A 17,160-nucleotide genomic window follows, 5' to 3' on the forward strand; every position below is an offset into this window, starting at 1 on the left:
GCGGGGTGACGGAGCGGCAGCTTAGACGTCCTATGGACAGTCTGACGCTGTCGCTCTGAAGAATCCAAAGGAAAAATAAAAAACTCTGTCCTTTAGAAAAAATAAAGCTTAGGGGCTGCTAATCAGCTCCCCACTGCACTAAACGGTGACCCGATTCCGGCCGGGCACCAACTTAAACTGAGGTGCCTCTGGCTTGGGGGTGGGGTTATAGGGAGAGTGGACCCAAGTGCATCCTGGGAGCTAAAAGCTTTAACTGCGTGGTGCCCGGATTTGGTTCCCAACCTATACCCCAAGGTCAACCCTGTGGACCCCCTATGGACCCTGAAGTAGAAATATTTTTTTTCAACCACAAAAGCAGGAAAGGAGTTACAATGTTTGGAAAATATCCTATTATCAGAAAATAAATCGAATCACCTTTCAAGAAGAGAAGGACAGGTAACAGCCAATACCGTATCTGTCATGCAGATGGCAGATTATCACAGGGTCAATGTATATTTTATTACCTACTTCTGCTGGCCATACACTAGTATTGACCAGCATAAGATGTGATTCATCTTACGATTTCCCTTGAACTCCCCGCCGCACGATGCACGCAGCAAACACGATCTCACGATACGATCGATCTGTAGTTTAGGAGGGAAGGTCATTGAAAGAACACACTTCTTCAAAATGTAACTCAAATTACGCTGGTCGGACGCACAATGCATCGCATCCACAATTACAGGGCACGATCTGCATACAATTACGATAGATAATATGGGCTGCACATCTGATCATGCGATACTGTTTAAGAACGGCGGGAGCGTGCATCGGATCGTATCCTACCTAAATACCACACGATTCATTGTACGACGCATCTAAAATCGGGCAATCTCCCCAAAATCGTGCTAGTGTATGGCCAGCATTACTTTATTCATTATTGCTTAATCTTGCATCTAACTACTTGTAACCATGACAAAACAAAATTATACAATCTCAATATTTGATTTATTTGCAGTCTGACAAATATTACTGGAACTGTACATTAGACACATTTTTGAACAAGGTATGTGAATATGCTTTGAAGAGTCCCATTACATACCCTAAAGCTGGCCACACATCTAAAGATAATCTGTCCAACCAGCCAACTAGTTGATTGGTTGGAATGAAAATCTGGTACCGTATGGGAGTAACTGATGAACAGCAATTTGCTCCTAAATGCCAGAAAACAGATGAAAATGGTCGTCAGACAAGTTTGTTAAATGTTTGATCTAAACAATTTGTCCAAACAACAGTTTTTGTCCATTTTCCAGCATTTGGGAGCAAATTGCTGATTGTCATTTGCTTTCATACCTTACCAGATTTTCATTCCAACCAATCAACTAGTTGGCTGGTTGGACAGATAATCTTTAGATGTGTGGCCAGCTTTAGTCTAACCCAGTGGTTCTCAAACTCGGTCCTCAGGACCCCACACTGTTGACGTTTTCCAGGTCACCTAGCAGGTGCACAGGTGTATTCATTACTCACCGACACATTTTAAAACCTTCACAGGTGGAGCTAATTATTTCACTTGTGATTCTGGAAAACATGTACTGTTTGAGGACAGAATTTGAAAATCTGTGGTCTAACCTGACAGACCTTCCCAAATTATTTACAAGTTCTTTTTTCTGCATAGAAAATTTTAACAGACTTTACAAGCCTGGGACATAAGAGAACAGAAGAGATAAAACCCAGAACATATACTTGTACACACACACAACATAACATTACATGAGAGAGTTGGCGGACACATAGTTGTGTGTCCTTGTGCGTTTAATAAATGTAATGTATGTTGTGTCGGCGTCCAGTCATAGGTCTCATCTGCTGCAGAAAACAACTAAAGAAGGAAAAAAACTATTTAGAATAGGTGGGCAATAGGATAAATAACTTGTGGTTTTGTCTTAAATATTATGTAAGATATTTTCGTCAAACAAAAAAGCCATAAAGATATCAAACCATTTAACAAACACTGGCATGTTAAAAATTCTAAATATCTGCAATGATAACAATTTGTATCATAATTAGATATGCAATGGCATAACACAAAAACACTCAAAATAATTTTAGATCAATTCTTTCCTAATGTTACTGTAAATTTTTGTGGGCAAAAAAAAAAAAAAAAAAGACTGCTGCACATTTGGCAAATTCCTTTTTGTCAACCTGGTTAATTTACGCATGGATGATCAAGTATACACACTAAACAATATAAAAGCAAGTATATATAAGGCCAGCCAAACCACCACTGTATACTGCAGAGAAACTGGAATACTGTAGTAATAATTTTGGCATTGTATTAGAAGGGTTGTCAAAAAATTATCTTGGCCAAATATGCAGCGAGATTATAGTTACTATTGTAGATTATTGTGTCCAACAAACACGAGTTTCACTTAAGGTGCGTATCCACTTACAGACATAGAAATGAGTGCACAATTACGACATTGTAATCGTGCAGTCTGTGATGTGCCTACACTGAACGTTCAGTCGTTCAGTGTAGGCACATCCATCATCCCCGTACATGCTGAACCAGACGTTATCGTCAGGTTGATGATAGATGTCAAAAACGATCAGCGGGCACGCGCATCGCTGGTCGTTTTTTACTTTAAACTGCCAGATATGCGGACGATTAACAAGTGATTGAATGATAACGATGTCGTTATCATTCAATCGCCTAGTGGATACGCACCTTTAGTGTCAATGAAAATACATAAAAGCTTAAATTGGGAATCTGCAGTAGCATAATCATGGTTACACCTGAATGATTGTGGTTTGATTTGATTTCTTTTTTGGTCTTTTACGGTTTTCAAAATAAAATACAATGGCGCGATATCAGCTGTGTCTGAAATTCATTCTGCAACAGATAAAGCAAGACCAAGCTCCTCCTCGAACAATTAATGAACAGTCATCTTTCACACAACACAAAGTTAATGTGTGGGGAGGAGATGTTAGACTGGTTTTGCTGGTAAAGCAAGTGATGACAGCTATAGAAGTATCACATTGTGTAACAGAAGCCATAAGATTAAATGGTAAGAACATGTTCTCTATTAGGCACAAATCCTGTGTAGTCCTTTATCCTCAGTGTTGGGTCCACTGTATGCTCTTCAAATCGATCCCATCTTGCACCATTTCCCAAAGGGGGCTGTAAAGCAACACAGGTATTAATTGTGATTTACATTTTTTTTTTTTTAATCTACCTAGTGATTATCTAAATGGTGAATATTGTGAATCTTATCTAATGAAATGTACACACTACTGAGACCTGCATGCCAACAGATAAACCCCACTGACCAGCCTACAGATCAGGCAGCCCTTATTTAAGATAGACACACATGTACTTATATTGTGACTCTGCGTGATCATCATGGTGCAGGGTTATCTGGTCATTTGTGTAGTTGGCCAAATTAGCCAGATTCAGTAAATTGGTACTTAGGCCTGGCAGCCAAATTATTCAAGGACCGTTAGTGATCAGTTCATTCTCAGGTGTGGTGCTTGTTTTGATGCCATACACACGTCGGTAAACAGTCCAAAATTGTTAAGCAAGAAAGCCAGACTGAAATATCAGTGGAGGAAGCTTCCTAGGTATAAAAGTCTGAGGGTGGCGATAGGGTAACCACTATAGAACTATAATCCTTCTTACTCATCAAGTGATAATATTTTGTGGATTTTTAAAGTAATTAGGATATTTAAAGTGTATTGATGGATATACCTGGCACTCGAGTCTGAGAGGTTCTGGATAAGTGCAAATATATTCCTAACCAAATGTATTGGTTCAAGCAAAGCAATGATTGGATAAGACTTCTTAATGGAAAAATGTGTATCTCTATATTCTTTTATTAATTTTCCCATATCAAAAAAGAACAAATACAATACATATACATTACACATCTGAGTTGCTAACCATATACTCTATACAGTTACATACCTAAACAAAAACAAAAAACAAATCAATGCAAAAACAAACAAAAAAATTATTCCTAAAATAAATTTATTTCTCTCCTCCCCCCCCCACCCCCCACCTAAACAAAAAAAACTACTAAATGGTCAGACATCTGCTTGTCTGACCAAATATGAGTACTTCTCATGGGCCAGGGTGGTATTAACCAACGATATCCATTGTTTAACCACTGGACCTTCGTGTGCCATCCAAGTACGGGCTATAAATACTTTAGCCAGGATGCATAATTTCACAATATATTGTTTAGTGTACCTATCTGGCCCATTTTTATCAGCTATTCCCAGTAGACACACATTTGCCGAAGAAACAGGCATCGGAACTCCAATATCTGATATATAATATTTTAGGCAAAATCTTGACGTCTGTAGCCAATAAAAGGGTGGTATGATTCAGGCAGTTTCTGATCCTTCCCTGCTTTTGGGATACAATTCTGAGAGCTTCCGACATGGGCCGTATTCAATTAGTGGCGATATTATCACCGATTTTTCATGTAAAAATGCAGGAAACTCTTCTCAATTTTTAAAAAAGGGGGAAAATGTGCAAAATCCCTATTTTTGATTAAAAATGTGGGGATTTCTTACAGAACCCTTTGGTCAGCCCCCCTAATGATACTTTAGTGAATTTATTTTTTTGTAAATTGCGTACTTTGGCAAAAAACGACTGCTGACTTTTTGTAATTTTTTTTTTCCCCGTGAAAAATGCGTTTAACATATTGGATCTGGTATTTCGGAGGGCCATAAGGATGTGCCAAGTGTTTTAAAAAACCACCTGCGCCAGCCACGTGCGATGTTTAAAACACTTGGCGCATCCTTATGGCCTTCCGAAATACCAGATCCAATATATGTTAAACACATTTTTTACGGAAAGAAAAAAAATTGACCGAAATTTCAACGCCCGTTTTTCGCCAAAGTACGCAACTTACGATTTTTTTCTCCTAAAGTATCATTAGGGGGGCTGTCCAAAGGGTTCTGTTAGAAATCCCGACATTTTTACACAAAAATAGGGATTTTGCAAAATGTTCGCGTGACCTAGGCTGTTTTTCGCCATCGTTGGCGAAATCGGCCGCAAATCGCAGATTTCGCCTCTAATTGAATACGGCCCATAGACTGTGAAACACCATTATCAAATATTAGATTATAAAAGACTCAATAATCGAGGTATATAAAAACTGAAATATTTTTTGTAACAATCCACTGTTAATCCATCCAATCTAGGAGCCTTCCTCTTAGGGAAGGAGCAAATTGCTCGTTCTACTTCTTCAGAATATTAGGTAGTGTAGAGGATTTGGCAGAATATCTACCTGTCAATTTAATTTAGACTCAAAGGGTCTGATAGAAATGAACAAATACTTCCACTATATCTGGAGTCTGTCTTTGATTCTCGCCATTTTCATCTAATACTTCTACTACTGTATTTGACAGGCGTTCCATTCTAGCTAGATGTGCAATATAGCTCCCAGACCTACTATCTGCCAAAGCATACTGTGAATGGGCTGAAAATAGGAGCATGTATTATGTTTTAGCTACTAAACTGTTCCATTCTTTTTGTGCTGTGAAACAGGCTAATTTTACTGACTGTACCCAGAGACAAATATTGCAGTTCTAACTGCCTACACTTAGATTCTAATTCTGTCTTCCTGTTTTTAATAGGAAGATTTTAGTTCTGCCACGCATTTAATAAGGGTACCCCTTACAAATGAATTAAAAGCATCCCACACTATTTCCACAGTAGTAAAGTCATTATTAACATCAAAATAGCCCTCCCAAGAGGCTTCCAAATCTACACAATCACCCATACGTGTTAACCAAAAAGGATTAAACTTCCAAAATTATTGCCCCTTCTGCATTCCCAAATCCAAATCCATAACCAAGGGGGAGTGGTCTGATATCCCTTTGGACTGAAAACTAATTGCTACCACTCTAGGCACCAATTTAGGAGAAATGAGGGAAAGATCCTAGAGAGCGAACCATGAGTATGTGAAAAACAGGAAAATGTCTTCACTCTGGGGTTTCTCACCCTCCACACATCTATCAGTCCAATGTCTGCCAACACTGCCGAAAACTGGCTCCCCCTAACAAAAAAGGAGCCTGTATTCGGCTTCCAGCGGTCCAACAAGGGATCCATCACATTATTGAAGTCCCTAATACAAACAGCAGATGTAACTGGGAAACGAGCCAGAAATTCAGCAGCTTTTTTAACAAAATTCATGAGTATAAGGTGGAGGAACGTAAATATCCAATATAAGCAGGGGCTAAGAATCAACCCGACATTGCATAAAGACATACCATCCCCGTAAATCCGTTTGCAAAGACTCCATACCGAAATAAACTATTTTCCTTATAAGAACAGAGACTCCTCTTGATGCCGTTATAGAAGAGCAATGAAATTCCCACCCCACCCAAGATTTTTTGACTTCTGCTAAACGCCTACTAAGTGTGTTTCTGCAAAACATAGAATATACGTCTTATATTTCTGAAGTTGTCAAAGAACCAGAGATCTCTTAATCTGATCATTAAGCCCTCTTACATTACAACTCAAAAACTTAATTTGAGACATAACATCTACGTATCAAATTTATAACAGCAGCTTGCCTGATGCAAGGGGGGGGGGGGGGGGGGGGGAAGAGAGAGAGAGAGAGAGAGAGAGAGAGAGAGAGAGAGAGAGAGAGAGAGAGAGAGAGAGAGAGAGAGAGAGAGAGAGATCATCCCACCCTGTATACCGAGCCCAAACTCTGGAATACCTAAACCTAAAAGAAAAGAAAGTGGGGGAGCAATAAGTAGTAATAATGGTTCCTAGACAAGGAACTCTCTCCAGCCATTATTTCTCAAAAGGGCTTCAAATTTATTTCACAGAAATGATAGAAGACCAGATGGCCGCCTTACAAAGCTGTACAGCTGGCACCACGACTAGCTGCCCACGAAGAACCTACAGACCGAGTAAAATGAGCAGTAACAGAGGGCAGGACTGGAAGGCCCTCATGAATGTAAGCCTCAGAGATAGTCATGCGAAGCCATCTAGCCAAAGTTTGTTTATTGGCTGGCCATCCTCTCTTGTGAAAACCATAATGAACAAACGAGGAGTTCGATTTCCGAAGAGAACTGGTACGATCTACATAAATCCTGAGGACACGTACCACATCCAATGAGGCCTCCCCTGACGAGAAGTCTGAGGAATTAAAGGCCGGCACAATAATTTCTTCATTAATGTGGAAACTAGAGACCACCTTAGGAAGGAACCCAGGGCAACTTCGAAGCACTGCCCTGTCCCTATGAAAACTAGAAATGGGGGATGACAAGAGAGAGCCCCTAAATCAGAAACTCTTCTGGTGGAAGCAATGGCCAGAAGAAAAACAAACATTCTTGGCAGTAAGCCATTTGAGATCCACTGGAGAGCCTTAAAGACAACAGCCAATCCCAAGGCGCTACAGGAGGGACAAAGGAAGGCTGGATACGAAGGACCACCTGCAGAAAAGTGCAGATGTCAGGAAAAGGAGCAACCCTTCACTGGAACCACACTGAAAGGGCTGAGATATGAACCGTTCCCGCCTGCTGGAAAGCCAACACTCTGGATATCCTGAACATCTGGGGATCATAACTTTTTGGACGACACCATTCAAAATAGGTATGCCATACCCTGTGGTAAATTCTAGCAGAAGCAGGTTTACATGCTCTAAGCATAGTGTTAACCACAGAGCCGGAAAAAGTTATGGACCTTAAGAGGGATGTCTCAAGAGCCACGCTGTTAAAGACAGACGACCCAGATCTGGGTAGAGGCAAAGACCCTGAGACAACAGGTCTGGACGTTGAGGCAACAGCCATGGAGTGTTGATGGAGAGACTCCAAAGATCTGAGTACCATGGACGTCTGGGCCACGCTGGAGCCACCAGCAGGACCATGCCTCTTTCTTGTTTGAACTTCCGAATTACTCGAGGAAGGAGGGAGATTGGAGGAAACAGGTACACAAACTGGAAGGTCCACCTGACTGACAGAGTCTAGCAAGAGAGCTGTGGCGTCTCTTGTCCTGGACCCGTACTGTGGCAGTTTGTGATTTAGTCGAGAGGCCATGAGGTCCACGTCTAGAAGGCCCCACTTGTCCACTAGGAGCTGAAACACTTTTTGGAGAAGAGACCATTCCCCTGGTTGAATGCTGTGACGGCTGAGGAAGTCCGCTTCCCAATTCAGCACTCCTGGAATGAACACCGTCAATATGGCTGGTAGATGGCCTTCCGCCCATGTCAGAATGCATGACACCTCTGTCATTGCCACCTGATTTCGAGTTACTCCTTGATGGTTTAGGTAAGCCACTGTCGTGGCGTTGTCTGCACTTGCATGGGCTTTCCGTGAAGCAGCAGTCTGCTTGTTGTAGGTCCCTGAAAACTGCCCAAAGTTCCAATATGTTGACTGGTAGCACAGATTCCTCTGCGGTCCACATTCCCTAAAAGGAATGCGCCCCAGCCCTGAAGACTGGAATCCGTCGTTAGAAGGACCCAGTCAGAGATCCAAAAGGGACGCCCCATGGTGAGGCGAGTCGTCTGTAGCCAACACGTTAGCGACAGGTGTACCTCTGGAGAGAGCACTATCATTTGAGTCCGTATATGATGGGGAAATCCATCCCACTTGGAGAGGATCAATAGCTGCAGAGGCCGGGAATGAAACTGGGCATACTCCACCATGTCGAATGTCGACACCTTGGATCCCAATAACTGCATTGCTGAGTGGACCTACACTCTGCGATTGTGAAAGCATCTGCGTACACGCGTCTGCAAAGTGGAGATCTTTTCTGCTGTCAGAAAAATCCTTTGCTGTTGTGAATCCAACAGGGCTCCCAGATGGAGCATCCTTTGAGACGGAATCAGTGAGGACTTTTTCCAATTTATCAACCACCCGTGTACCTAGAGCACAAATATCGTTCGCTGCAGGTGGTGGTGGTGGTGAAGTACCTCCAAGGACCCTGCTAGTAGCACGAGGTCGTCCAGGTATGGTAACAGGTGAATCCCCTGCAGCCGCAGATGGGCTGCCATTACCGCCATGACCTTTGTAAACACCCAAGTGCAGTTGCAAGGCCAAACGGCAGAGCCTGAAACTGGAAATGTTGTTGTGACACAGCAAACCTGAGAAAACATTGGTGAGCTGAAACAATGGGAATACGCAGGGAGGCATCCTGAATATCCAGGGATACCATAAAATCCCCAGGTTCCATAGCCAGTATAACTGAGCATAGGGTCTCCATTCTGAAACTGGGTACCCTGAGGAATTTGTTCAGGTACCTGAGATTGAGAATAGGAAATGCGATCTGCTTACTAAAAATATATGTGCTAATTAGGGTTTGGCGTAGAATTTTATGAACTCTACTCCAACTGCCCTTTAGTAAAATTATACGATACTAAAATAATGTTAATAAATAGGTCCCTTAGTATCTTAAATGAGTCCTATAAAATACACTGATTTGAAGTTAATCCTCGAGCCACTGGGCAGCTACATGTTGGGAGAGAAAAATATTGGTTTCGCCATCTGCAATGACTTTCAATTTAGGGGCATATTCAATTAGCCGCGATAAGCCGTTTTCGGCGAAAAGTTTTCGCCGGTGACGTAGTTTTGCCAGGCGAAAACTTATCCCCGTATTCAATTCCAAAGACTTTAAGCCGGTGCGGAAAGTCTATGCATTGGAATAGGCGATAAAGATTTGCCTATGAAAGCTGTCGAAAAAAAAGTGCACAATTGGGGTTTTCAGGTGCAAACTTGCGGAAACCACCCTGCACCCTTGTGACAGCCCCCCAAAAGGTAAACTGTCAAAAAAAAGTAAAAAAATAAACTTAAGAAAAGTACTTTCATTTTGGGGGCGTAAAAAAAACAAAGTTGGGGGACAAACTTAAACACTAGCGAAATAGACTCCAGGGGGATCCCCAAGTATGCCCCAGGTGGTTTTAAGATTGCAGGTGTTTCCGGCAGCTGGATTTTTTAAGTTAAATACTTCACTTTAGCAACTTCAAATATGCTAGCACCCATTTTCATGTACCCCAAATTTGCTGGAGACTAATTATTTTCTGCAAATAAAACTGCTAAATGCTATTCTTCACCACTTCTGCAAAGACGATAATTAGCAGCTATTGAGAGTATTTAAGTACCCCAAATACCTTCAGCAGGCCTATTCGGGAGTATCTATAGTGATCCCCAATGTCAGTGCATCTTTTGGGGGGTGTCAGACTGATTTCCCCAAATCTGACAGAACCTTTCGTCAGGTTCTAATTCGCCGGGTCCCGTTTTCACAGATTTCTAATTGAATACGGGGATAAGTGGGGAGGACGAGATACTTTTTCGCATGGAAAACCAGCAATGTCGGCGTAAAGTCCAGCATGTGAAAAGTACGGGAATTTTTGCGTCTAATTGAATATGTCCCTTAGCTGGAAACAAAAATTGCATATACAATATTTAAATCTCTCAGCCGCTTCTTGATGGGCAAAAATTGTGCTCTTTCTTTCTGAAAGCTGCTAGCATGATCAGGAAATATTGAAATACATCCACCTCCACCCTCAAATAGGCCCTTGCTACAGTCCAAACAGAGAACTGTGTCACGATCTCCATAATGGAGAACTTTAGCTATAAGTGTCCAGGGTGGTGACCCTGGTGGCAAAGATCTAATGGGAATTAGATGTGCTCTCTACTGCGAAATGGGAGGAAAAGGAATCACAACCCAGGACTTCTACTAGCCATTTTTCGAGGAATTCCTCAGGGCTATTGCCCTCTTCTCTCTCTGGCAACCCCACAATAGGAATGTTATTTTGGCACCCCTCCATAGCAGATATCTATGTACGGCTGCCATTTGAGAATATAAAAAGGTCACTAACCGGATGACCTCACTTGCCACCCCATTACTGATTAGGCTTAATCCCCGCTGGATCTTGGGGTATCAGGGATTCCCTCTTACAATGATTGAACACCTGTCACTGACTCCACCCACTGCACAGTGGGCGGGTATGTAGCTGCCACCACCAAACTCCTACCATCGGCGTTTGGAACAGCTTCTTACATACACCCAGGCTCCTACTGGGGGCACCTGGAACTGCTTTTGCTGCGTATGTGTCGACAAGCTGCGGCCATACCTCCTGATTGGTGTTGGCTGATACCCAGTGATCCCTCACAATGGACCAGGCTCTGCCCGGTAGCTGGCAGAGGGCTTGAGCTTGAGATGCTGGGCTCAAGCCAGAACAGCCTGAGAACAGAATAGCTATTGTCGCAGGACTCGGATGCAGTCGTTGTAAAAGGCAAAACAAGAGATATGGTAAGAACTTACCTTTGTTATCTCTGTTTCTACAAAGTCCATAGGGTCCACAGGGTTGACCTTGGGTATAGGTTGGGAACCAAATCCGGGCACCACGCAGTTAAAGCTTTTAGCTCCCAGGATGCACTTGGGTCCACTCTCCCTATAACCCCACCCCCCAGCCAGGGGCACCTCAGTTTGTAAGTAGCCAAAGGCCGGAGGAGAGAAAACTCGAACACTCTAGAACCATACTCTCAGAAAAGGAGACGGGAAACCGGTGACCAGTAACACAGCCCATATGAAGCCAGGTGCGTCAGGGTGGGCGCCCTGTGGACCCTATGGACTTCGTAGAAACAGAGAAAACAAAGGTAAGTTCTTACCATATCTCTTGTTTTCTACTTCAGGGTCCATAGGGGGTCCACAGGGTTGACCTTGGGGATGTCCCAAAGCAGTTCAACCAAGGGTGGGGACGCTCCTGTGCTGAGAGGAGAATCCGTCGCCAAAAAGGAAGCATCCTGAGAGGCAAAGGAAACCAATGCCTAGAACCTTAAAAAGGTATGGACAGAAGACCACGTGGACACCTAGTAACGCAAAACAGCCGAGGCGCCACAACGAGCCGCCCACGAGGGTTACATGGCCCGAGAAAAAACAAGCCTCAACGACAGAAATGCCTACCCATGGGTAGGCCCCTGAGGAAGACATACGAGGCCATCCAGCCAACATTTCATTATAGGCCGGCCATCGTTTCCTGTGAAAACCAGAAACCGCAGACCACCAATAAGGAGTCCGATTACCATAAGGAACTTGAACGGATCATATAAAGCCAAAGAGGCCGGACCACAGTCAATGAGGCCACACCAGCCGAGAAGACTGGGGACTGAATGGCCGTACCATAAGTTCCAGAATAATATGGAACCTAAAAACCACTCTAAGAAGAAATACAGGGCGAGAGCAACTCTCACCCTGACATGATGCCCTCCAGAAGAGGGAGCCACATGAGAACGCTCCCAATTCAGACACTCTCCTGGTTGATTTAAACACCCTGAGAGAGAGAGAGCTTAAACAATAGACCATGTAATGGCTGTCACAACCAGCGGTTCCATTGACTGTCCCCGGAGGGAACAAAGAACCACTACTAACTCCCCAGGAGTCCCTAGGGAGGACAAGTGGAGGCATAATCCAGAAAACACTCCAAAGGATGAACTGGATACCAGAGCGGAGCAATTCCATATCTTAACCATACCGACAGTGTAGAGATCTGCACTGTCAGGAAGGCCAGGCCAAGGGTGAAACCCAAGCCAGCCGGAAGGAATGCCAGAATATCTGAAAATCCTGGACACCGGAGGATCATATCGACAGGTACGATACCATAAGAATTATGTATGCCACAGTCCGTGGCAGATCCCAGCAAAGTCTGGCCTATCTGCTCTAAACATCTCAATAAAGACAGAGCCAGGGAAGCCCTAGGACCACAGTAGGGGCGCAGTCAAAGACAAACGATCCAGGTCCAGGGAAAAACAAGGACCCTGAGACAACAGGTCCAGATAGTGAAGCAGTAGGAACGGAGTATCGATGAGGAGACTCCGAAAATCTTAGTACCAGTGATGTCTGGGACGAACTGGAGCCCCCAGAAGGAAAGCCCCTCCGTCTCGAATTAAACTTCCGAAGACCTCGAGGAAGAAGGGAGACCGGAGGACACAGGTACACAAAGTGGAAGGACCACTTCACTGACAAAGAGTCACTGAAGGTAGCTTCAGTACTCCTGGAGCTGGACTGTAACACCGGTAATGTGTGATCAAGTCAGAAGGCCATGAGGATCAATCCCCTCAGGGAGGCCCCCTCTGCTCACCAGGAGTTGAAACCTCTCTTGGAGAAGAGACTAGTCCCCGGGATGCACGTCGCGACGGCTGAGGAAGCCCGCTTCCCAATGGAGAGCTCCGGGAATAAACACTGCAGAGTTGGCCAGGAGAAGACCCTTGGACTATGTCAGAATGGATGACATACCTGACATTGCCACCCAACTACCAGTGTTGCCTAGATGGAAGTCACTGTTGTGACACTGTCGGACTGAACCTATTCAGGTTTACCGTGACATATGGGTTAGGCCAGAGTGAAGGTCCAAGACAGCCTAAAGTATCAACAAGTTAAGTGGCAGGGCAGAAACGACAGACGTCCAACTGCCCCGAAACGAATGCGGACCAGACACTGTCTGTAGCAAAGAACACCCTGGACGAGATGGCCATAGCCACCCGGACAGAGACCAACTCGCCTCCGGAGAATGTATCATCGTTCGAACAGCGATCCGGTGGGAAAAACTCGATCCATCTGGAGGGGAGTCAATTATGGCAAGGCCTGGAATGGAACTGAGCACATTCCACCCTACCAAAAGGTAGACACTCTGGTAGACCGCGCATCACAAAGAGTAATGACATATGTCGAATGCGTAGATATCCGCACACTCCAAGTTGAAGAGTGGAGATCTTGTCTTACGCCAGAAAAATTCTCAAGAGTCTGAGAATCCAGCAGTGCTCCCAGATGAAGAAAACCCTGTGAGGGATGTAGGGAGGACTTTTTCTCCGTTGACTAATTATCTGTGCCGAGAAGAAGCCACGGTTATCCTGACCTGGCGGTAAAGTACCTTGGTGATCCTGCTAAAAGCAGGAGACCGTCCAGAGAAAGGAGCATTCGGATACCCTGAACAGGTGAACTGTCAGAAAATCCATAAGGCTGGTAAACCCCGGTGGAGTTGAGGACAGTCCCAAAAGGCAGAGCCCAAAACTTACAAGTGTTGCTGTGGCACAGCAAACCTGAACCCATGCTGATGAGAGGGCTCTGTACGTACCCGTAGGTACGTATCCTGAATACTCAGATATACCCTAAAATCCCCAGGTTCCAAACGTCGGATGATGGAGCATGGACGATTCCACCTGAGTCCAGGCACCGTTGGAATCTGATTCAGAGATTTGAGACAGAGTATAGGCAAATGAGGACCAGTCGGTCACCGCCCCAGAAAGAAAGTAGAACAACCAGTCCCTCACTGAGATAGTGAGGTTGGCCGAAATAGCTCTGCTTACCACAAAGACTGTATAGCTTTCTGGGATTGTAAGGCCCTCATCAGGTCTGAAGAAGGGCCCGTGTAACAATGCCTGTGAGGAGGCTGCCTGAGCAATGAGAGGCCGTTGAGAATCAGTACCTCACTCTGGAAATTCCCCAGATGTAGACCTGTCCCGTCAGGCTGAGGGTATATCCTCAGGTGTAGAAACAGGGTCGTCCGGAAGTCCAGGACTGCTCGGTACTGGATATGGTGGCCCCCATGGAGGCAGACAGCCTAGGAAAAAACAGGCCTTTAGGCTGACCCTGAGGACAAAAAGACTTAACAGAGTTAGTCCGAATGTAGTGGGAGTAGCTAAAGACGGTATCTCCCCATTAGTGATACTGCCAATGATGCAACGATCTTGTCAAGGTCAGGACCAAACAAGATCTTCCCCATGGAAGGAGTGTGCACCTCTGCTTTCCCATAACGCAGCCATAGGGTACTGCGGCGGATACAGACGCCGCCGAAACCCTGAAAGTTAGAAGACCGGCATCCCATGAGGTAATCCCACATATGACCACTGCATATCTTATGTGAGCGGCAAAAGATATTTGAACCTCAGACGTGTTGGAGGGGAAAAACGTCACAAAAGCATCACCATGCGATGGCCATGGTAGGACGGGCAACAGGCCCTGAAAACGAGTACATTGATTTCAGGCAAAGTTACCACCTACGGATCCGTAAAATCCGTCCAGGCCGGGATGGGAGGCGTATTAATGCCTGTAACCCGATGATTAACATAAAAATCCATCCCAGAAGGGGATTTCCATTACTTGTGAGGACCCTCAGGGAATGGGAAACAGGAGGCCTTTGTGACTCCTCGTATCTGGCAACAGCCAGACTCCCGCTATGAGATCCACCCGCTGGGCAGAAAACGGGAGATGTATGATACAGGTGCAGGATCGACATTCTCTATATCCAGAATTAACCTGGCTACCAGCCCCAAAGCAGGGATAATAATACTTGAAATCGGCTCCCCCCATGTGAGAGGGAAAGAGCCGAATATACCATCCAGTTCACGGCAGAGCCACTGGTCAGTAACCACATGGCGTATATCACGCCAATTAGTATTTCGTATAAAACGACATCCATCAGGGTGGCCGTTGTGGTAATCCCTGCAAGGGGAATGACAGACCGATGTGGTATCGGAGGTAATTCATGTACTGTGAAAAACCCCGGCGGGGAGCGACAGTCTGTTGCACAGGGGTAAATTGCAAGAAATTGCGAGATACCCCGAGTTCAAAAGGGCAGTATGGTGAAGTAACTCCAAGCGAGTGATGACAATGGGGCCCGCCCGGCGATCCTCAAAGGAGAGGATCCTGAGAAATAAACCGCCCTTTAAGGGGGTCGTGCAAGGGGCCCCGCACCAGATGGTGCCGCATACATAAACCTTTCTGAGTTAAAATCCTCTGCACTAATTCCTGCAGGCTATGACTTGCAGGATAGCAATAATGGGTGCAGTATCGTGTGCAATCTCCTGGTCAGATATATCTGACTATCTTGACGGAAATATTAAGCAGCGCCATACCGGTCCTGACTGACGCTAAGATTAGCTGCAGGGACCCATTATCAGCGTATGCAACTCACAGTTCCATCTAAAATATGGCAACGTGCAGCACGCAACAGTATGTGACAAACCTCACAGATATTAACAAACATATATATGTGAGGTCTCAGAACCACCCCAGGTACACCTGTATTAGGGCAGATAAAGAAAAGGGATAGATATACACTGACAGGTGAGAGAAAAAGCAGACAGTCAGCACTAGCATAAGTCACATACAATGCAGAAAAATATATATACATACATAAGCATGACATATAATATACTGCACAATGTCGCTACATTCAACTGCCCAGATTCAGTGTCTGGGAAGGCTATAGCGCTGTGTACACTCACCCAAAATGGCCAGGTACGCAGGGGGACTGGGCTCACTGACATCCTAAGAGTTCTGCAGCACCACAGAGAGAAAATGGCCACTGGAGACCTCAGAAGAAGCGTGGCCCGCGGAGGAAGCAGCTCAGCGACGCCAGACTGTATTATTGAAAGGCGCGCTGAGCTGAGGGGAGGAGCCGCTAGACGGGGAAGGCTTCCTCCCCTGGCTAGCAATTAACCCCCCGGGATGCCGGCTCCCGCTGCCGCTATAATCCCTGGTGGGCTGTGGACACGCGGGGTATGCCTCCATGGAGGGGGAGCCCGCCGCCACCGCTAGCGCCTCCGGTCTGTTCCCAGAGACCGGAGGCATAAGGCTGCATATTCACACATGGATCACCGCAAGCGGTGACCACGCGACTTACCTATCCCCGTCGATCCGGCAGCAGCCCAGGGATTCCTCCAGAGCCCGGCTAGTACAGACTCTGGGGTCCCGCTGCGATCCCCAGATCTGTACTGGCGTCGCAGCGCCGGCGGGGTGTAGGAGCGGCAGCTCAGACGTCCATTGGACAGTCTGATGCTGCCGCTCTGAAGAGTAGTAAAAAAAAAAATAATAAAATAAAACTCTTTTAAGCTTAGGGGCTGCTAAGCAGCCCCCCTGCAGTAACGGTGACCCAACTCCGGCCGGGCACCAACTTAAACTGAGGTGCCTCTGGCTGGGGGGTGGGGTTATAGGGAGAGTGGACCCAAGTGCATCCTGGGAGCTAAAAGCTTTAACTGCGTGGTGCCCGGATTTGGTTCCCAACCTATACCCCAAGGTCAACCCTGTGGACCCCCTATGGACCCTGAAGTAGAAAGATGTTTATAGTCTTAAAAAAAAAACAAACACAAACGACACTCTTCGCCTCAGCTTTAAGGGGGTCAGCATACAAAGATGTTACAGCAGTTCTTGTTGTCCAAAAAGAT

The 17,160-nt window shown here is 45.2% G+C and overlaps 1 protein-coding gene across 1 annotated transcript in view; it reads right to left on the bottom strand.

Moving 5' to 3' along the window:
- Positions 1-1,634: 1,634 nt before the first annotated feature.
- Positions 1,635-17,160, bottom strand: part of NFS1 (NFS1 cysteine desulfurase) — a 58,762-nt gene continuing 43,236 nt past the window's right edge. The window contains exon 13 of the mRNA XM_088480684.1: positions 1,635-3,154. Coding sequence (XP_088336810.1) covers positions 3,091-3,154 — 64 coding nt within the window. The 3' untranslated portion in view covers positions 1,635-3,090. The remainder of the gene's footprint in view (positions 3,155-17,160) is intronic.

This window comes from Taudactylus pleione, unplaced genomic scaffold (assembly GCF_031769625.1).
Source record: "Taudactylus pleione unplaced genomic scaffold, aTauple2 ptg000256l, whole genome shotgun sequence".
Taxonomy (NCBI): Eukaryota; Metazoa; Chordata; class Amphibia; order Anura; family Myobatrachidae; genus Taudactylus; species Taudactylus pleione.